Source organism: Oratosquilla oratoria, chromosome 19 (assembly GCF_046742065.1).
Source record: "Oratosquilla oratoria isolate Oo_2021 chromosome 19, ASM4674206v1, whole genome shotgun sequence".
Classification (NCBI taxonomy): Eukaryota; Metazoa; Arthropoda; class Malacostraca; order Stomatopoda; family Squillidae; genus Oratosquilla; species Oratosquilla oratoria.
Window position 1 is genome coordinate 20,303,046 of NC_134795.1, and position 23,091 is coordinate 20,326,136.

At 37.2% G+C, this 23,091-nt stretch overlaps 1 protein-coding gene across 1 annotated transcript in view; it reads right to left on the reverse strand.

Moving 5' to 3' along the window:
- SCOT (Succinyl-CoA:3-ketoacid CoA transferase) overlaps window positions 1-18,652 on the reverse strand; it is a 28,390-nt gene extending 9,738 nt beyond the window's left edge. The window contains exons 1-4 of the mRNA XM_076202728.1: window positions 18,522-18,652; window positions 6,380-6,488; window positions 2,830-3,056; window positions 1,250-1,353 (exon numbers count right to left, since the gene is read on the reverse strand). Of these exons, the coding sequence (XP_076058843.1) occupies window positions 1,250-1,353; window positions 2,830-3,056; window positions 6,380-6,488; window positions 18,522-18,605 (524 nt within the window). The 5' untranslated portion in view covers window positions 18,606-18,652. The remainder of the gene's footprint in view (window positions 1-1,249; window positions 1,354-2,829; window positions 3,057-6,379; window positions 6,489-18,521) is intronic.
- Between the last annotated feature and the right edge of the window lie 4,439 nt (window positions 18,653-23,091).

The window sequence follows — 23,091 nt, forward strand, 5'->3', positions numbered from 1 at the left end:
ATTAACTTGATAGCAGATCCATCATTGCATTTTGTGTTGACATCAGGAGTGAGGAGAGTGTAGTATTAGGTGCTCCATGTCTTGGATGTATCAGGGTTTCATAATTTTTTTTTTTGTCATCTCTTCATCCATCTAGTGAAACTTCACTTTGATCTTCTGCAGTAGTCCATATGTCTCTCCCACAATCTTACAGATATGTATGTCAGGTGACAGGTTGTTTTTTATCAACACTTCCAAATCATTCTCTTCTTTTGCTTTTGTAATGCCAAGGAGTAGATTAAAGATCGTCTCTTGCCACTACTGCCCATTTCCAGTACTTTACATTTTCTAGTATCAAACTTCATTTCCCATTCTTGGCTCTATGCAAATTAATGTCGAGATCTTTTTTGCAATAGTCTACTGTCCTCCTCATTTTTTACCCTTCTCATGAATTTTGCATCATCTGCAAACATTTTGTCCTTTACTACTGTCCTTGTGTTATCTTTCCTTCACAAATCTTTCATCCATTCTAGCAGTTTGCCTCTCAGTCTTCCAATACGCTCCAATTTCCACATAAATCAACTGTGAGGTACTTTATCAAATGCCTTTTCTAGGTCCAGGTACATGCAGTCCATCCAGCCCTCTCCCTCTTGCATCACATCAATTACTCTCAAGTAAAAGCTTAAAAGGTTCAACACACTTGACATTTCTGATCTGAAGCCAAATTTGTCTGTCAGAATGTTCATCTTTTCAAGATATTTGGTCCTTCAATCTTTCGCAATCATTTCACATAATTTCACTATTGTGCTGGTTAGTGATACTGGCCTATAATTTAGTGGCATTTCCTTGTTTCCACCTTTGTGTGTGTGTGTATTTATCTAGTTGTATCTTACAGGAAGTTGAGCTATACTAGTGGTGTCCTGTCTTTGTATCTTGCAATGTCTAGCTTGCTCTTAAATTCGTGTATGGTTTTTGTACAGACTTGTTTCGTCTAGTTTGTTCTAGACATCCACCACTCTGTGGAGAGCTGTGCATGTATATGTGTGTCAATAATAATGAAATTATGAAGGAAAAAGTGAGAAATTATCATACGGTGGAACTGCAGCCAGGGGATGGACTTTGGAGATATTACTTCTCAAGAGTATGAATCATGACTAGAAGTATGACTGAAAAAAGAAAAAAATCAAAGACAAGTCTAAACTTTATCAAAAATAAGCAAGTAACTCTAACATGACTGCACAGCCACAAACATAAAAATCTGAATACATACTTGATTGGTGAACCTCCTTCATGCACTAGCGTTCCGTATCCAGTTGGGGTAAAGAAGGCTGGAATTCCTGCCCCACCAGCTCTGATACGTTCAGCTAATGTACCCTACATAAAAAAGGAAAGTAAAATTATACATACATACATATACCAAAGGCTTTTTCCCCCTTACACGGGGAGGTAGCAAAAAAGAAAAAGGCATAGAAACCACTCCCACCCATTCCATTCCCCTCCACCCTCCTCCTTCCCTCCCATCTTGGCACCTCCTGGATGACGGGTCATCCCTGCATCCTGTCCACTGCCCTGGGTCAGAAGCAGTGTTGCAAGACACAGCACATCCACAGCAAGGCTGCTTCATAAATTCGACGACCCTTCCTCTCTGTCCCCTCATGCAGAAAAGGAGATGGGGAGAAATCCCTTTGGGCTGCGTCAAATTTTTTCTCATTCATACTTCCTCACCCCGCATCCCCCACCCACTCCCCATCATTCATCACAGCATCATCCATACACAACCCTTCTCCATTCACCCCTATCTTCTGTCCTCTCCCATCCTTCCTCAACAAACATTCCTCTCTTTTTATAAGAGAAAAAAATAAAAAATAAAATAAATAAATAAATAATAATACATACATACATATACCAAGGCTTTTTTCCCCCTTACCAGGGGGGTAGCCAAAAAGGACAAGGCACAAAAACATTCCCACCCATTTCATCCCCGAAAACACTCCACATCCCTCCACCCTCCCTTCCATCTTAGCACCTCCTAGATGACGGGTCATCCCTGCACCCTGTCCACTGCCCTGGGTCAGAAGCAGTGTCGCAGGACACAGCACATCCACAGCAAGGCCGCTTCACCAAATCAGCGACCCCCCCTCTCCGTCCCCCCATATAAAGGAGAGGAGGACTGGGAGAAATCCCTTCGGGCTGTGTCAAAAATTTTTGCTCACACACACTACCTCACCCCCATTCCCCCGTCCAATCCACCTCATGCATCACAACATTTTCCATATACAACCATTCTCCATTCACCCCTGTCTTCTGTCCTCTCCCGTCCTTCCTCAACTGACATTCCCCTCTTCCCCAAAGCCCCCTTCACCCCATCCATCCATCTCATCCTAGGACATCCCCTCATGTTCACTCCCTCCACATCTGCCTTCCATACCTCCTTTACTAGTCTTTCTTCACTCATTCTTTCCATGTGTCCAAACCATCCTAATACTCTTTCATCCACCCTATCTCCCAGCTCCCTTTCCACCCCTGTTCTCCTCCTCACTTCCTCATTTCTCACTCTATCTAGCCTAGTAACCCCCATCATACTTCTCAGACACTTCATCTCCAACACATTCATGTTCCTTCTCTCTTCCTCTCTCGTTCCATGTTTCTGCTCCATACAGTGCTGTTGGCACAATCACTCCTTCATACAGTCTCCTCTTAGCATCCATTCCCATTTATTATAATTTTTTTTTTTTTTTTTATAAATAATAATAATAAAATAAATAAATATATATATATAAAATATCTATCTGCAGGTTCCCATTATTAATCCCTCGTTTTCCATTTCAATGCTCAATAATTGCAACTTACTTGTGGTGTCAATTCCACCTCAAGTTCACCACTAAGGTACTGTCTCTCAAATTCTGCATTTTCACCGACATAGGAAGAAACCATTCGTTTGATTTGCTTCGTTTCCAGGAGAAGTCCAAGGCCAAAGTTATCCACGCCAGCATTGTTGCTAACAGCCGTTAACTCACTAGCCTTAGTTTCTAATAAGGCACCAATAAGGTTTTCAGGTATTCCACACAAACCAAAGCCTAGAATATACACAATAAAAAAAGAATCAAAACTGAAAAATAAAATTCTGTTTTCAGCACTGTAATCATGAAGGGTTGTAAAATGAAAATCTATTAATTAGGGGAACCAACCCCCATAATTTCAAGGGTCACCAATTTGATGATATGGGAGGGGTGGTTAAATGGGTTTTAACTGTGTATGATGTGGGTGTCTACTTTAACTTGACTACCCACTTTATAAGGGGGCAAGGGGACTTAGTGTAAATAGTAATTTCCCAGTTAACAAGGGGAAGGGGGCTGAAGAAAATTATCTGGTGGCAAAACAGTCAAACAAAAATAAGTAAGAATGATACATACTGTTTATAGATTAACTGAGGTAAGCTCAAACCTTTAAACAACAAGAAGATTCCCACAGTTGAAGAAAGTGCCTGATGGCATCAGCAATGAAAAACTTGAGAAGGACTTCTACTGCGACAGGCTTTAACCCATACATAGTGGGTGGGTAAAAAAGGCTGTCCTGTAGCTGAACAGAACCATTTGGCATCAACAGCTACAAAAGAAATTACATAAGTGTTCCTGTCACTTAAGGGTAAACTGAGATAGCCTCTAGCCCAGTGTTTCCCAACCACGGGGTAAATTACCCCAATGGGATAATGGACCTATATCTTTGGGGGTAATGGATGTTCTGTGTGAGAAGAGGTAGCTTGACCAAGTCAATCAGTTTAACTCTCTCCAATTAAATATACATAAAAGTAGAAAAGTTTGCATTTGTGTTGGATCCTTAAATATATACAGCCAATAGCGGGCCCATGCAGTTCATAAGGTGACAGAAAAAAAAAAAAAAAAAAAAAAAAATTATATATATATATATATATATACATACACACAATATTACCGGGTTTATGTTCAATGGGGTAATTGATAACTGCGAAATTGAATTTTGGAGTAATCATTTCGAAAGGGTTGGGAAACACAGCTCTAACCCCTAAACCTATGGGCCAACTTGAAGACTGGTTGGATTCCTCAAGTCAGTGGTTCTCCTGCAAGAGAGATCAATGGCCATAGATTGATCTATTGAGATTAAGCTTCCTAAAATTATGGGGCAAGGCACCCTATCCTTAAGTTTGAAGAATACGGCAGTAAAATTCTGAATATGACCTCGTGAACATTTTTTCTATCTCTTTAAACAATTAGCAATATAACAGGAGGGAAAGTGTGCATATAGTAGATTTACGGGTATCAGTTTGTTAAGTCTCTTCCAGTCTCTCCTGTTTTACTCTGAATAACTACTCACATTTAATAACCCAGTTACTTAAACTATTATATCTATATAACAAGGGTTTCTCCTTTATAAGGGGAAAGAAGACTTTGGTATATAGATTTAGATAGTTTAATTAACTGGGTCATTACATGCATGTGGTTGCGTCATAAATTATGAGTACAGGTAAACGTCGACTTACGATGGCCGCGACTTACGATTGTTCGACTTTACGATGACGACGACGACGATATGATAATTTAACCCCTTCCATACGGTGCCGCACACGTAGGCGTCATGAGGAGCAAGTGGATTCGCAACGCTGCCATATCGACGTCTTGATTATATTTATTGTAGTCGCCCCTGTGTTTTTACATTCTCTCAAATGTGCCTGAATCCCATTCTCTGTGGTTTTCAAAATTCGCGGGTGAAAGAGAGAACGATCGATATAAGCGGTGACTATATTTTATGATGCGAGTATTATTACGTCACGTCGTACGGCTGGCATTGGCTGCTGCCCGTGAGATTTAAGTTCCGTACTGAAAATACATATTATAGTGTTTGAATATGGTAAAAAGGATAAAAATAATTAAATAAACTACTGTACATGTTTAATAGGCTATATTCAGTATCTCTGGTGGTTAATATACAGGTAGGCTAGGTACAGTGACCACGGAACAGTGATACACAAATTGGGGATCGACTTACGATGAAATCGTCTTACGATGGCTCTATCGAAACCTAATGCCATCGTAAGTCGACGTTTACCTGTACAAGAGAGGGGACTGGCAGTTTGTTTATAAGAAGAAAGATTTGGATTGCTGTCTGTTAATGAATGAAGTTATCAAAACAACTGAAAGCCCAGAAGAATAAAAAACACCAGAAGATGCAGACAAGCTAGCATATGCTGATGATGTAAGGTTAGAAGAATCACTCCCTAAATCACTTGGGAATACTGTTACCTTTTGGAATAAAAGTTTGGCCTAAAATTAAGCTTGGAGAAGACAGAGATAATGGTTGTCTATAAAGAATATGAAATTTTGGATGTACAGATTGATGGGAAGGATCTGAAATGGCTGTTCAGGATACATTTATGCAATACACAAAAAATGTAAATTTCTTTTTCCCACTCTTGAAAGATAAAAATATCCCTAAAAAGGTAAAAGTGACAATTTACAAGACAATTCTTTGCTGAAATGAGGTTCCTTAGATTAATAAGAGGGATCACAAAAAGAGACAGGATTCGAAACAAAAGAATAAGAGAAGAATTGAACACTGATAGGATACTTCTTTGTTCAAAAGGCTCAATTAAGATGCTTTGGGCACTCCATTAGGATGGGGCAAAATCAAATCCCCAAAAAGTGGTATATGTGGAAGCCTAACACCTAAAGACCTATAGGCAGACCTCGGAAACAACGGGAACAAAATATTGATGAAGCACTTCACTAAAGGAATTCTTCCCTTGATGATGTCTTCCTAAAAGAACTCGGAAACAATGGGAACAAAATATTGATGAAGCACTTCACTACAGGAATTCTTCCCTTGATGATGTCTTCCTAAAAGAAAGTTACCTATATAGAGAAAACTGGAAAAGGCTGATCAACCGACAGGCCTACAAGGAGATGGGTGAGGTGAGGTCTATGTTGTATTAAGAATGGAAACTATGTCATCAACTTAAAGGGGTAGGGGAAAGGGGGGCAGTCACTTGTTGTCAACATCTCCATGTATGAAAAAGTGCATGAAACACAATTGAAATTGATAGCGAGATCTTGGGCCCAGTCCAGGGACAAGTGTCAACCCAAGGGGATTGATGAGTTTTCAAAATGGGCAATTTTCCGTCCCTCCCGAAGGACCACCACAAGTACCCATTATTGGTCCCTAACTGAAAGTGATAAAGTAGAAAGTATAAGCACTGTACAGCAACACAATTACAAGTTCCTAAGAGCCTTAAAATGAGTTGCTCCAGAACATATATTAATGAAAATAAAATGGCTGAAACCAATTTGAAACAATTTCAAACTGATCCAGTATTCTTATTTTTTTCTTTACTTAATGAAGTTTCGTAATGAATTAAATGGAGACTTACCTCCCACAAGCAACTTGGACCCTGATGGAATGTCCTTTACTGCTTCAAGAGCCGTGTCATAAATTCTGGCATCTCTCTGCTGGCTGGTAGAAAAGTTACAGTTCCATATCTGCAATAATTTCTGCATATCAGGCACTTCCATGATCTAAAGTAAATAGTTTTGCACTTCAATGGAAAACAAACACAAGATAATGTTTATATTTACCATTTCTAGTACACTGAGTCCTCATTATACAGTACATGTGTGTTCCTGAAAACCTTACCATAAATTGAAATTACCGTATATCGAACCCAAGTTTTGACTTATGGCAGATGTACCTTCTCCCTGCTTTTTCCTCTTCAAAATTTCTAATTTTACCTCCAAAACATGAGCAGATACCGTATCTGTGAATTTTTCTTACGATAAATAGAATCAAGGGTAGTAATTACCAAATACCGTAACTGTGAATTTACCGGATAAAGAATTACCGTATAAGGAGGACACACTGTAATGTACTCTGTATACATGTGCTAAACTTGCACAAGTACACAGTGCAAGACTAAGCACAATAACATTTTTGTCTGATGATAATAAGACACAATACAACTTTGCCATGCCTATAAATATTTGGCAAACATAAATTTTGTAGAATAAGGTTGCTTAGTTAAATTTTGTACAAAAATAAATTAAATTCTAATTGGTACTTGGCAGGGCATGCTTGAAAAGGTCATTACAATGCTTGGCCAAACACACACACACAAAAACTTTGTGCTCCCAACTTCCAACAATTTGAAAATTGCAGGGAAGGAAATTCTGTAAACACTTAAAAGATGCCACTCTGCTGAACAGGTTCAAAAAGTAGGGGTTGCCATGGGAGATTGGAGTCATTTGAAGACGACTGGGGTCATTAAATACCCAAGTGGTCAAATAAGGTAATAAAAATAACTGCCTTGCAACAATGGGTATAAACTGGAAAATCAACCCAAAATAAATTTTCAGTACATAATGTGGAAAATTCAGAAATGATTAAAAATGCAAAAATGCACAAAAGAAAAACATGTCTGGTAAATGCAAATTAGAAACAATTACAATTCAATATGGTGGCACCAATCCACTGCTTTTGGTCTCACTTGTAGAAGACCCATGGCCTTCAGGTAACAACAGCCTCTAGGTGGCTCCACAAATCATCCAGTGAAGATGTATTGTGCTGTCTAAGGATTGTGTGTGTGGGGCATGGCAGTTATGAGGTGTTCTATGCCCTCTGTTTGGTGGTTACATCTAAGGTAGTTTGACTCTGTGGTAAGGTCTATTCTCCTCTGGTACTGTTTTGATGCTGGTGTCCTGAATGCAAGTGTACCAGTGCAGTTCTTACCAGATATGGAAAGGTTTCATTTTGTGTGACTTATATCTTGGAGTTGTTGGTGGAGTATCAAGTTTGTTGGTCTATCTTGAACGGCTTGTTTTGTGATCTGTATATGTATTTTTGTATGAATGTTTTGTATGGTACAAGTGGTAGGTTGTTATAAATGTTAGAGTAGTATGCTGCTTTTTTTTTCCTGTTGGTGTTGCTAAGGAGATGTATTGTGATAGGTGTGTGGTGTAAGGTTTCTAGCAAAGAATTGTTCTTGTCATTTTCATGTGGTGTTCTACGGGAAGGATTTTGGTTTCTGCACGTAGGTGTCCAAATGGAGTCATTTTGGTGCATCCTGTTATTGCTCATAGTGCTCTTTTCTGCCAAGTTTGTTAGTTGTGTGTGTTTATCTTTCTATTTGTTTGGGAACCATGCTATGGAGGCATAATCAAGTGTGATTTTTATCAATTGCATGAAGATGGTTTCTTTCTATTGTCAAAAGTCGTTGCTTGTGATGGATTTGTGCAGGTTAGTTTTATTGTTGATTGAATACATGAAGCATAACAAATTACGAAGTTAACAAGCAAGCCTACTAAAATCCATCGCAAACACAAGCTTCAGAGTAATTATGGTCTTCAAACAATTTGTATGAACCACCCCCGACTACACTTTTACTGCACGGCTCCCAACAATCAACAAAAAACACACTTTACAAACAATACAAAATAAAGCACTGAGAGTAATAAGAAGTTGCACCAAAAACACCCTAATAGGACACCTACACACAGATATTAAAACCCTCCTCACAGAACATCATATAAAAGTGATGGGTACACAATTCTATGTTAGTCTTAAACACCATTCACATACCTCATTACAAGTATATCAAACAGGCAGCTTACAACTCCATCGCAGACCTACCATCAGTACCATGCAATACATCACACAAAAATGCATTCACAATCAATAAATAAGCTCTCCAAGACAGACAAGCAAACTTAATACTCAACCAAAAACTCCAAGACATTTGCCCCACAGAAAAATCTCTCAAGAGAAGTAAGAATCACATTGGCATACTTGTATTCAGGACACCAATCAACATTTACACAGTATCATCACAGAATAGGCCTGGCCACAGAACCAAACTGTCCCAGATGCAACCACCACAATAGACACAGAGCACCTCATTCTATAATGCTCCACACTAACAATCCTTAGACAGAAACACAGCATTTCTACCTTGAATGAATTGTGGGCCCACCCAGTGGCCATAACCTACCTGATAGCTGTGAACCTCTTGCAAGAGACTTGAGGCAAAGGATTATGCAAATAGTTACACCAAAATACACTGCAGATATGGAGGAATACAAAACCATAGAAGGGAGTTTATCCCGAGTTCTGACACCAACCAAAGGTTAAATGAGATAATATAACTGGATTTACATTTTCTTTTAAGAAAGGCAGCTTGTGGAGTAATCATTCCTACTTGCTAAACTGTGCTCCTTTCATTAAGACTTAATCAAAATATTTACATACACTGAAAATTATGTTGTAAAAACAGTAAAGTAATGCAACAAATAAAACAGATGAGGTGGTAATGATAGATTATAATAAAATAATATAAATCATATTAGGTAAGGTTAGGGAAAAAACTGTCACTTGTTATTCAAAAGTTACCAACAAAACTCAGCTGTTCAAATGTGTAGTTCTACTAAGAACCTCACTGCACTGACATACAAGTATGCCTAGAAGGTGATCACGTATCCAGGAAGTTACTGCAGAGTGTAAGATCAAAGAATAAGGAACTGTGAAGTAAATTTCCTGATGTCATAAAATGAAACAAATATTAAAATGATAGGAAATAAAGATAAAGCTTGAGGTGATTAAAAGCTGTTTGAGCAATCAGTAATGTGATATATGAAATTATATGATAAATGTGAAGTACTTAAAATAGGTCACATAATAATTGTTGCCATGAGTTTCAATGACCAGAAATCTGCAGCTCCAAAGCACCTAGCAATGGACCTTGGGACCTTTCTTAGATTCCTCTGGAAAGGAACTTGTGTTGTATTAGTATGGGACTTTCTATGTCTGTGCCTTACAGTACTGGTAGGAGGGGATCGGTCATTAGTTGTCTGCTCTACTTATGTAAAAGTGGAAAAATAAAGTTGAAATTGACAGTGAAAGATCCTGGTCCCAGACCAGCGACAAAGTGTCAGCCCCATTTAGGTTGCACCTCCAGTTGGAAGCGAGGTCATATCAATGAATAATGCTAAATACAAACAAGTATCCCTGAACTTCTTAGTTTATTTTTTCCCACCAATTTTCAAAACAAACAACACCTTTACCTGGAGGTGTAGCTTTGAGAAGGGTTTAATTTGTTTATCATCTTTGACAATCCCCCTCCCCTACTATACACATACATACACAAACGTTGGACTAACAGAAAGAAACACACTTTTCGTGGATTACAATGACGAGTGAGTACCTATGTTGTATTTGTGGGGAAGGGATAAGCTCATGGTGTAGTGAGCAGGTGAAGAAAAAGGAGAAGGGGAGAAATTATTTAGGAAAATGGAAGGAAATGAGGAAGGGATGAATGGGCTCCTGATGTCAGAAGGGGTGTCAACAAAAGGTATGCAGAACACACAGATGAGGTAGAACAGGGGAGCAGAGGTATCAAAAGTAGAAATATAGATAATAGCAACTCAATGAAAAGAGAAGATAACTACTTTTACGGATTTAATGAGGGAGGAGATGACAACCTCCCCTGACTAGTAAATCTTGAGGAGACAAAAAAAAAAAAAAAAAAAATATGAACGAAGCATGGGAGGTTAGGTTTAACCAATTACACTAGTTACACAAAGAGTTGATAAACTGGAAGAACTAAAGAATGAAAATCAAAACCTAACTAAAGAAATATAATCAAAAACAGTTAAAAGAAGTAAAGGATGAGGAGGAATTAAAGAATAATAAAGAGAATAAAGAGTCCATAGCAAAAGAGGTACAGGGTTGGAGAAAAGTCCAAGAGAACAACAAAATTGAATTTAGAGATATAGTAAAATAACAGATGAAAGAACAAACTAAGGGCACAGTTATTAAAGTGATAAGGGAGAAGGAGAATATAGCAAGAGACTTAGCAGATAAAAAGAAATGTATAATTATATTAGGGATGGAAGAGAAGCATAATCCAAATAGGACTACAAGATAAAAGAAGGAAAAAGTAAATAAGATATTAGAAGTAGTTCAAGAAGATGAACAAGAAACAGGGAAAGAAATTGAAGAAATATATAGACTAGGGAAATACAATACAGATAAGACCAGACCAATTAAGGTTGAATTCAGGTCACAAACGACAGCAGATATCTTAGCAAAAACTGGGAAACTAGCAAAAAGTGATCAGTATAAACAGGTATGGATAAAAAGAGAGATGAATAAAGAGGAAAGAGAGGATGAGGAAACAAAAAGACTAGAAGCTAAGAAAAAAAATAGAACAGAACAGAGTCAAAGAGAAATTCTATTGAAGAGAAGTGGATATGAAAGTGAGGAAATGGTTCATACCAGAGAAAAACAAAAGGGAAACAGAAAACAGGATGAAAGTAGCAGATAATTAAAAGTGTCTTACACAAATATAGATGGCTTAACAACAGGTTTGAATGAACTGAATGATTACCTAAAGGATAAAGAACCTGACATAAAGTGAATTGTAGAGACAAAATTGAAAGGTCCACTACCACCCAACAGTGTAGGACATGGTGCATACAATTATTGGATTAGAAATAGAGAGGTAAAACAAGGGGGTGGAGTTTTGTTCCTGACTAAGGATATAAACGTGAGGAATGTCACATATGAAAAGAATAGAGCAGAGATGATTATGATGGAAGTGGAGGACAGGGATGTGCTTCCTAAAACGACTTCATGGAAAGAGAGCAAACACAAAAATATGTTAGAAGACACAAGGATAACACTAAATAAGATAATGGAAGATGGAGGAAAAATAGTTATAATGGGTGACTTTAATTGTAAAGAAATCTGCTGGGAAGAGATGACAATGAAGAGTGGAGACGACCTATGGGGAAATGTACTACTTGATATGATTATAGAATATACAATGACACAATGGATACAAGAGAATGAGGAAGAACCATTGAGACTGGACCTAATAATCACATCAGAACCTGAAATTGTGGACAAGATTGAATGTAAGACACCAATAAGTAAAAGTGACCACATATTGGTTGAACTGGAACTAAATGAGGAAAAATACATGGGAAAAAAACGAACAATACATAAAGGGAAGATTGATGTATGGAATTTTTTTTTTAATCAAATAAGAGAATTCTTTCAAAAAGCAGACTGGGAAAGGATACACAAGGAGGAAACAACAGAAGAAGAGAAATGGAATATTTTGACAAAAATTTATAAAGGAGTGGAAAAGCATGTTCCAAGACAAAAACAAGAATAAGGATATGTGAAGTGTTGGTACAACAAAAGATGTAGGGAGTTAAAAGACAAAAGGGATAAAGCTTGGATAAAATGGAAGAAAGACAAAAGACCTGAAAAATGGAAAATATATACTAATTATAGAAATCTGTACATGTGCGCAGAAAAGAGAAAATATGAAAAAGTTGTCATAGAAAAATGTAAAGATCAACAAAAACTATTTTACAGATTTGTAAACAACAAACTGAAAAACAACCAAGAATTAGAGAAACTATGACAAGGAGTTGAATACACAGAGGAAATAGAAATGGCAGAAATTATGAACAAGCATTTAAATTGGTGTTTACGAGGGAGAACATACAACTTGGAGATGTCAAGTGGGAGGAGGAAGTCCCCCCTATGAAGGTGATGGAAGTAACAAGGAAAAAAATAATGAATCACTTGAGTAATCTCAATGTCAGAAAATTGCATGGACCAAATGAAATGGCAAACTGGATTTGGAGAGAATGCAGGAACAAACTAACAGACAAAATACATAGTCTTATAAGCAATTCACTGAAAGAAGGAAAAGTTCCAGAAGATTAGAAAGGAGCAAATATAGTACCAATATATAAAAGAGGAAACAAGGAAGACCCTACCAACTATAGACTGGTCTCTCTTACAAGTACAATAGCTAAAATTTGTGAAAGAATAATCAAAATTAGATGAGTAAAGCATTTGGAAAAAAAACAATGTACTAAATCCAAGGCAATTAGGATTTAGACAAGGACGATCATGCGTCACAAACTTAATGTGTTTCTATTCAAGGCTAATAGAAAGAGATGGATGGGCTGATTGTGCATTTCTAGACCTGAAAAAAGCTTTTGATAAGGTACCACATAAGAAATTGCTAAAGAAATTAGAAACTGCAGGAGGAATACAGGGCAAACTGCTGAAGTGGATGGAAGACTTCTTGCATGAAAGAAAAATGAGTGGTGATAAGAGACAAACATTCTAATTGGGATGAAGTGATTAGTGGAGTTCCACAAGGAACAGTTCTGGCCCCAATAAAGTTTGCTCTTTATATATCAATATGGATAAAGGAATTGAGAGTTACCTTGTATATGAGCTTCTTTGCGGATGACGCAAAACTGTTGAAAAAAGTGAACACTGTAGAAGATTGTGAGTCGCTGCAGAGTGATCTCAATAAAGTATGGGAATGGAGTAGGAAGTGGGAGATGGAATTCAATATTAATAAGTGTAGTATAATGGAATTTGGAAGAAACAAAAAAAGAATAGCGGGATCATAAATTGGGAGAGGAAGAAATTAAAAAAAGTAGAAAATGAGAAGGACCTGGGAGTCATTATTATGAATAATACACTTAGAAACATATAAACAAAATTTTTGGAGAAACTTATAAATTAGTAAGAACAATCACAGTGGCATTTACATACCTGGATGAAGAAATGGTGAAGAAAATACTAGTCACTATGATAAGACCAAGATTGGAGTATGCAGTGACGACGTGGTCACCAAGTACAAAAAAATGTAAAACAAAACTTGAAAGAATACAAAGACCAATTATGAAATTGGCACCAACACTCTCAGAACTATCATATGAGGCGAGACTAGGAAAACTTGAGCTACAGACGTTAGAGCAAAGAAGAGAGAGGAGACTTGATAACTATTTATAGAATCATGAAAGGCATAGAAAATATTGATAGAGAGGATCTAATAAAATGGGATTGTAGAGATACAAGAGGACACGGAAAGAAAATCAAGAAAGACAGTTATAGAGGAGACCTGGAAAAGAACAGCTTTCCCCACAGGGTAATAGATGTCTGGAACAAGTTAGATGAAAATGTGGTGTGTGCAAAAATGATACATGAATTTAAAAACAGTCTGGATAAAATGAGATAGGAAGACGGGACACCACGAGCATAGCTGCCCTTCCCATAAAATACACACACTTGTGAGAACTGATAACTGATAACAAACAGCTGTTACTCTACTGTTTGCTGGTGACATAGAAACAGACCCACACAAATACAAGAGTAAATAATTTCTTCACAGAATCATAGTCAGCTATTATAGAGCTATAGGTTTCCAATTGGTACAACAATTACTGGTACTAAACTATTTAGATTTAACTTGTAAGGCAGGCTTGGACCCTTGGACAGAAATCTTTGAGCAAATAATTCATAATGATGATATGATGATGATGACTGATAATAATATGATGTGATGATGATGATTATGATGATTAATTGATGATGATTAAGATAAAGATAATGAATATGATGATTAAAAAGACACTCATAAGTAAACATGTTGACAGAGAAATATGTCTAATATATTCAAGCAGAGAAAATGAGAAAGCAATCAATAATTAGAAAGCTATAATAATTAAAGTTTAAACTCAAGTTAAAGTGTAAAGAACAAATTACAAGACCACTTTCTAGTGAGTTTCAATTTCAAAGACACTTGAATAAACTTAAAATGTGAATGAAAATTGTAATGACATATAAATGTACTTGTTCAAGAAAAATTCACTTGTGTTTGAGATCAAATTTTACAACATAAAAAAAGGATGACATTACTCTCCAAATGTAGATCAAACAGTATCTTAATTATGGCATATTTCAAAATTTTAATCAATATCAATGTATTCATATACCAATGGATAAGGAACAACAATGTCATTACATGCACTCCCCATCATTAGAAAAAATTTCCACTGTGCAGCGACCATAGCACAACAGGCCACTTTTGTCTTAGTGTCAGAATGATGATAACAAATAAAAAATAAATAAATAGGTAAATAAATGAATAGAATATAAAGAAATAAACAAATTAAGATAAATAAATTGACATCACAATCATTAGTATCAGGTTAGTTGCAGTTAAGTTAGGCTAGATTAGGGTAGGATACATGTATCCATGAATTACTATGTGGAGATTACTACATAGTCAATTACTATGTGGGATTTTTTAATATTTTGCATTTCTCAAGAGACCTGAGTCAACAAATTGATTGTATTCAACATTTCTACCAAAAACCACACCATTAGTGATATCACTTACAATTCTGGCTGAAAGTAACCAATCACATCTTATTCTGAATAGATCATGTTCAAGAAAAGATAAAATAAAAAATAAAAAAAATCAATAAAATGTTGCTCCATCAAAATAGGGAGACATGTAGCTCCCAGGTAACTGGTAGCAATCATTGAATCAACCCAAAAGTCAATCAAGGAAGAAATATTGTGTTGATGTCTAGGTACAGCTAAGGTGGAGGAATACACGAGGTGTTTGGTGTTTTTGTGTGATGTTTGCATTTGGTGCATTTTGTGTCTATGAATAGTGACCTGAATATAGTTGTACAAATGTGGTTCTTTATTCTGTTGGGAGGGATTTTTCTGTGCGGCTAATGTATGGCAGAGGTTGATGAGGTATGAAGTTTGGTAGTTGAACTGAAGTGCTTGTCCTATGACCTAAGTATGAATATGCTTTTGTGTGGACATATTGTGTGACGCAGGTGTTAAATTGTTTGAGTATTTTCTTGCTAGTGTTTTTTTTATTCAGTTGTACTTTTGTGATGTAATGACACTGGTAAGCAGGTCAAGGTGCATTTTGAAAAGAAAAGAGAAGAAAAAAAAAAGGTCATCTTCATTTGATCTAGGTAGGTTTTTGATTACTGTATGCAGCTATTCTATTAGGGGTGGTTTCAATACACCCTGTTATCACTCTCAATGCTTTCATTCATGCAGTTTGTTGAGTGTCCACACTTATTCTCTTAACTGTTGGGGGCCATGCTACAAAGGCCTAGTCAAGTGTGATTCTCAAGAGCTGCTTGTAGACTGTGGTGCGAGCTTCATTCTGACATCCAAAATCTATGCCTGGTATTAGTTATAGTATTTATAATTTTTACCATCCTATTGATTTTCACTATCAGTTCTCTGATGTATGGGCTGAAGGTCACACGACTATCAAAAGGACCATTCTTCGGTTCTCTTTGAACAAGGGAAGAGTTTAGCAATTCAATTCCACTACTGGATGCTTAGCTCAGATTCATGGTTGTCTGGAGTGAGCAAGGTCATTGATGATTTCTGAGGGGAGGTCTCCGTTCTATTTTTTTTTAAGCCATTGTTCTAGTCTAAGTTTGAATGCTCTTGACAACCATTGTATAGGTGCTATGCAGGTTCCAGTATTTTGAAAGAAAAAGTAAAAATTAAGAAAGAATAGACCATGTCTTCCAGAAATGTGGTTAAATATTCAGCCAATTGTAAAAAATAAAAAATAAAATAAAATAATAATAATAATGAACAATAATAAAATAAATAAAATAGATTTAATTCAATTTAAGTATAGATGAGACATTTTATTTGGGAGGGGGCAAATTATCATACGAGAATTGCCACAAATTCCTAGCTTTAAATAACCTTTATTAAAAAAAAATCATAAAACACGGATTTATAAGCACATCATCATACGTAGGAAAAAAAGCATTTATAAATATACCAAAAAATACGCCCCAAAGTAGTGTTTGGCCGTTTCTAGACTAGCGGAAATACCAGCCTATGTTTATGGCAGTAAATAGGCTGTCCGCGTCGTCTCATTTCGATAATTAACGGATTCTGAGCATATGAACATTTTATCAACTAGTTCATTTAGTGTCTCAGGTTGGGATATCTTCTATTACTTTTCCGAGTGTCAGAAAGCGCCATGTATAATAAGAAGGATGCTCTAGCATGGCTATAAGTGGCGGATTCTTTGCCACAACCCGCCAAGGCAGCCGAGCTTGGCGCATTGTTTACATATCTACGGCGATACTATCGTCTTAATTTGCCTTGCAGGGATGATACAAGCATTTCTATTTACAAATAAGTCATGTACAGTAAACTGATATTATTGAGAATAAGAGGTTGTAAAGGCCTGCCAAAAGTGGCTGTTTCGTTCTTTGTGGAGCAGAAAATGTAATAATCGATAATCAAATTCGTTATTTCACGAGTTCCAGACCTTTAACTTGCAAGTTGCACAAGTAAATTAAGCTAATGATATCGCCGCCACTATGTAAACAATACGATTATTTCCATCGGTATGGTTGTTTCTGGCGGGTTTTCGCCACAATTCGAAGTTTGAAAACCCCAGCTAATATTTGGAAAACCTAGCCCCCTTAAAAGCAAACACATAAGAAATTAAAAGTAAAATAACGAAAGAAATAAGTAAGCTACAACTATCGGCATGCTCCACGTACCAAAATATACAACGTTAAATCCTAGCTAAAGACATCGCTCAGCGCCGGGCCGGAAACCTTGGCATCAAGTAATTATTGTCAGTAAATTCTTAAAAAATATATACCCTTCCATGCTTACTCATGTGTTTATTAACTTTTTCCCACTGAATTTATTGATTCAAGGTCTAAGAACACTGGAAAATTAGGCGATATAATCATATGAACTTACGTGTGGACTGGGGAAGGTTAGTTTTCCAGCCCGGTAATGAGAAGCGTAGAATAGGTCAGAGGGTAATGTATATGTAATTGCTTATTCTCGGATGGTAGTTTATTGTTATTATTGTACTTTTCGGCATATCCCAATGCTGACATGAAATATATATAGCACTAGATAGAAATGAAAATATATTGGGGCCCGGAACGCTTACCAAAACACAAGTAACTTGCTAAATACACAATCTTACTAATTTAGGACTAGAAATCTTCCATATAAAAATATCGTGGAACACGACGACTCTGGGGTACTGCTTTCTGATATGCAAGCAGTGATTTATAATGACAGTTTCAAATTCAAGTTCTGGCAAAAATAAAGAAGAAAGGAGTGCAAAATTATTAGTGTTCGAACTAGAAGCTTGTGTTTTTCCGATAGAATCCATCATAGGGACAGTATTTTCTTAATTTACTATCCTTAAAACCACTGGCATAACAAGGCTAGTACTTAAATGGTAAAAAGCAAATTATTTATATCTGAAATCCTTTTCAGGTGACTAAATAAACAGTAAAAATTCTCTAATCATACAAGTTTCATCTAAACGAGTCTACAAAATCTATACTACATGATATCGCAACAGCAAACCGGATTAGCTAGCCCGGTGTAGTAAACACCAACTGAAATAAGAATTCTCTCGAAATGGATACGTATAGGCGTACAGGAAGCATCAGGATACTATTCAGAAGACTTACAATCAATGTGATGAATATTTGGACATTGAAATTCTATCTGCATAAGTTTCTTGGGATAGTTAAACATAGGCTGAGGGCCAAGGTCTCTTCCAATGGCAGTTAGCCATGGCCTTGAATACAACTTGCCCTCTCGGTAAAACGGGTTGTCCCACGCAAGAATGACAAACTGTCTTTGTTCAGTTTGTTTACCTTACTAGATGAGCAAACTCGTAGGCTGTTACGCAAGTTAAAAGAAGAAAGGCTTAATCCTCGAAAGGCCAGTGGCGCCGCCATTTTTACGATCAGCTGACTTGCGGACGACTGCCGACTGCGTTATTCTGCAGTGGGAGCATCAAGTTTGGCAGGGTTGCCAGACGCTTGAGCAAAAAAGGACATAACTAGTAAAAAGGACATTTAGCAGGTGTGTGTTTATTTACCTATACGTAAAATGGACATTCAGCAGGTGTGTGTTTATTTACCTAGTATTTTACGGGAAGGGGAGCTATGCTCGTGTGCCCCGTCTTCATATCTCGTTTTATCTACACTGTTTTTAAATTTGTGTATAGTTTTTGCACACATTTAGATACAGAGACAGGACACCACGAGCGTAGCTCCCCTTCCCGTAAGACACATATAGGTAAACACACCCACCCACCCAATATATATATATATATATATATATATATATATATATATATATATATATATGTGTGTGTGTGTGTGTGTGTGTGTGTATGTATTATACTAATGACCATCCGTAATTACTTTGTTGTGTATATATACATACATACATATATACATATATATATATATATATATATATATATATATATATATATAATATATATGCATGTATGTGCATATGAATGAATGTATATATATATATATATGTATATATATAATATATATATATATATAATATATATATCATCATATCTTGTCGAACCAAAACCGTAGAGCAGTCAGTGTTTTTTGCTTCATTATTAAGGTCAGGTTGGAGCAGTGGGGACCCATTGGATATTCCTGGAGAAAGTGGCTCATTGTAATTCTCTACCAGAGCCCTTACATGCCTAAGGGCCGCCCTGGGGCAAAATTCTCAGTGATGCCCTCTCCCCTCCCCCTATCTCCACCATTCCTTACTGCCTATCATAGCTATTGGCTTGCGACATAATGAAACAGATTTTAAATTTTCTATTTAATGTCCCTATTGCAGAAAGAACAAGGGAAAATATTTCATATTTTGTTGATTCTCACGCAAAATTCATATATTGCTGTAAAATATTCAGGGCTCCTCTGACCTTTTTTTTTTATTATAATCATTTTGTCAGCCATGTGGGCGGTATGTCCAGACTAGAATAATAATATTGCTGTCCCCCTAAATGCTGCCCCCCATCCCCAATGTGAATGCCTGTTCTCTTCATGTGCATTCGGTGCTGTTGTCAAAGTCTCACTTGTCGAAGTTGTTTCTGGTTTTGCCCTGTTTAATGCTAGCTAGTCCTTCCTGCATGGGTTTGTTTATTTGTTTGTTATTAGTTGTCTGTTTGTTTATTATTTGCTTGATTTTCATTTATTATTATTTATCTGTCAATTTATTATTATCTACTATTTACCTGTTTGTTTATTATTTAACTACGCCTACGCATTTATTTTATTTATTATTGTTTATGATATGATTGTTATTTATTCTTATCATTATTATATTTTTCGCATCCGACCTAGTTATGGACCAAAAGGTCTCCTGTCGACATGCTCCTCTTTTGTAATTCTTTGTAAATGTAAAGGCAGGGTCTCGTGTTACACGCTCTCGGAATGCTGTCGACGTTCTAGCTTGTATGAAGCGACTCTGCTTTGATCCTGTACCTCAACGGCCATAGGCTTTTGCGGGACTTAAATTTTCGCGTCATTTCTTGGTATCCATAGAGTGAGTGTCTGGGGTCATTTAGCTGTTTATGTCGTTCGATCTTTGAGATGGTTACACGTCATTGCAGCTAGTCTTTAAATATTTCACAAGGGCGTTGATCGTAGGATGCCAGTTATCATCCGACATGACCTATTTAGCTCTGGGTCTACTTTGTGGGAACAATACTTTGCGTACAAAGCAACCCGGCCATCCTTGCTGTACAAAGACTATGTAGCAAAAAGTTGACCCCTGAACCACCTCCAATAGCATCCTCTCCCAGTTCAACGAACGCAGACGTTACATAAGATCCCTCCGTTTTACAAAATGCATTGTCCGTCATAGAAATATAAACCTGTCCATTATTTTAATTGAAAATGTATCACCCGAAAGCTCGTAATTTTGTAAGATGTATTTTTTCTTCATTTGATTGCACCATGGATCTTGGTGTACTTACCATCTGAGTACGACTTAATAATAATAATAATAAAAAACTCGAGAAAATTAATCAGAAGTCGGGGGTGAAGGCGCTCTTGAGCGTTTGCCATATAACAAGGAATTTGCTAAATACTGTATATAATTTTCCTAGTTGGTGACTGGTAGTCTGTCATACTAGAGGCATTCTAGAGCAAGGGGAATAAGTAGAAGTTTTTCCTCGTACGCATACAGGCTTTACATAAAAAAATCCGAGTGGTCGAACTTCAGATATGTTTTTCCCTGTCAACATTTGCTTTACAGGCAGTACGAAAATAGTACTGCATTATTTTTCTTCTTTTCAGTAACCGGAATAACAGCAGGGCTGAATTTATAGCCTCTTTGTCTATACTTGAAGAATAGAACTTTATCCACAACGTTCACTGCCCAGACTTTACAAATACCAGACATAATTGAAGAATTTGTTATATGTTTTTCCTCCCTCATATTTGGACGCCTTCGCACGAATTATAATTTATTTACGCATCAATTCTTTTGTTTGGTACGTTAGTATTATATAGTACCGTGCTTCCTTTAGTTGTTACCCTTATCTTGTCTTCATTGACTTATCTATAATTTTTATTCTATTAACATTAACTGGCATTATTTTCTTATTACTCACAGTAACATTTTAACACGTTCTGATGTGAAATAAGATGCAAGAGGTAAATGTAAGGGTGGTGGGTCAGGGATTGGAGATGGTTAAAGAAAATGGAGAAAAGTGGGAGGTGAGCCAGCTGTTGTTTGCGGACGAAACTGCGCTTGTAACAGGATCAGAGGAGGGGTTGAGGAAGTTAGTGACAGAGTTTGGGGAAGTGTGTGAAAGAAGGAAGTTGAAGATAAATGTGGGTAAAAGTAAGGTGGTGAGATGTACAATGGGGTGAAAGTGGCAGCAGACTGGAAGTGAGCATTAAGGGGGGGGGTGGAGGAAGTGGATAATTTTAGATACTTGGGTGCGAATGTGGCAGGAAAGGGAGGAGTGGAGGTGGAATGTAGGTTGAGAGAAGCGAGTAAGTGCCTTGGTGGGTTAAAAAGTGTAATGAGAAATAGACATTTGTGAATGAATGCTAGGAGATTATATGAAGGAGTGATTGTGCCGACAGCACTGTATGGGGCAGAAACATGGAACATAAGAGAGGAAGAGATGAGTTTGAATGTGTTTGAGATGAGGTGTCTGAGAAGTATGATAGGGGTTATTAGGCTGGATAGAGTGATAAATGAGGAGGTGAGGAGGAGAACGGGGGTGGTAAGATAATTGGGAGATAGAGTGGATGAAAGTGTTAGGATGATTTGGACACATGGAAAGAATGAGTGAAGAAAGACTAGTAAAAGAGGTGTGGAAGGCAGAAGTGGAGGGAGTGAACATGAGGGGGCGACCTAGGATGAGATGGATGGATGGGGTAAAAGGGGATTTGGGGAAGAGGGGAATATGTGTTGAGGAAGGGCAGGAGAGGACAGAAGACAGGGGTGAATGGAGAATGGTTGTATATGGATGTTATTGTGATGCATGAGGTGGAATGGGAGGGGGATGGGGGGTAAGGTAGTATGTGTGAGAAAAATTTGACGCATCCCGAAGGGATTTCCCCCCGTCTTCTCCATTTCTGCATGAGGGGACGGAGAGGGGAGTCGCCGATTTAATGAAGTGGTCTTGCTGTGGATGTGCTGTGTCTTGCGACACTGCTTCTGACCCAGGGCAGTGGGCAAGATGCAGGGATGACCCGTCATCCAGGAGGTGCCAAGATAAGAGGGAGGGTAGAGGGTGGAGGGGAGTGTATTAGGGATGGAATGGGAGGGAATGGTTTTTATGCCTTTGTTTTTTGGCTACCTGTCATGTAAGGTGGAAAAAGCCTTTGGTATATGTACGTATGTACGAGTTGATAGACGATAATTAGCCTAATCTACTCATAAGGGTTGTCGACGTTCTTGTTTTTGTCGTCTCTGAGGGATCGCAGAGGATGAATGTAATGGCAAAGTTGGCGTTATATATGTAAATTAAGCAAATAGACATATAATTAAATAAAACAAACAAATAGATAGATAAACAATGAATGAATAACACAAATCAATAAGGATGGGTAATTATGTGACTATGACACTCTTACGATTTTTATTTATTTCCATAGAGAAATATATCTCTTAGGAACAAATAGCGAGTGACGTATTATTTTTTCAAATCTCAACAACACTAATAATATTCGTTTTGGCGATGTTATTGAAAATAACTGCCACTCAAATGAAAGTAAAGACGATAAAAGTGAAACTGATTACTGTCCGAAAACAGTACATATAGGCACAGTACTACTCATCACAGATAGTACAGATGCACGGAAGATACCGATAAATTTTTTGAAAATAAGATCAAAACGAATAAAGACAGAAAAGGCCAAATTGTCTGTCCTTTTCACCTGA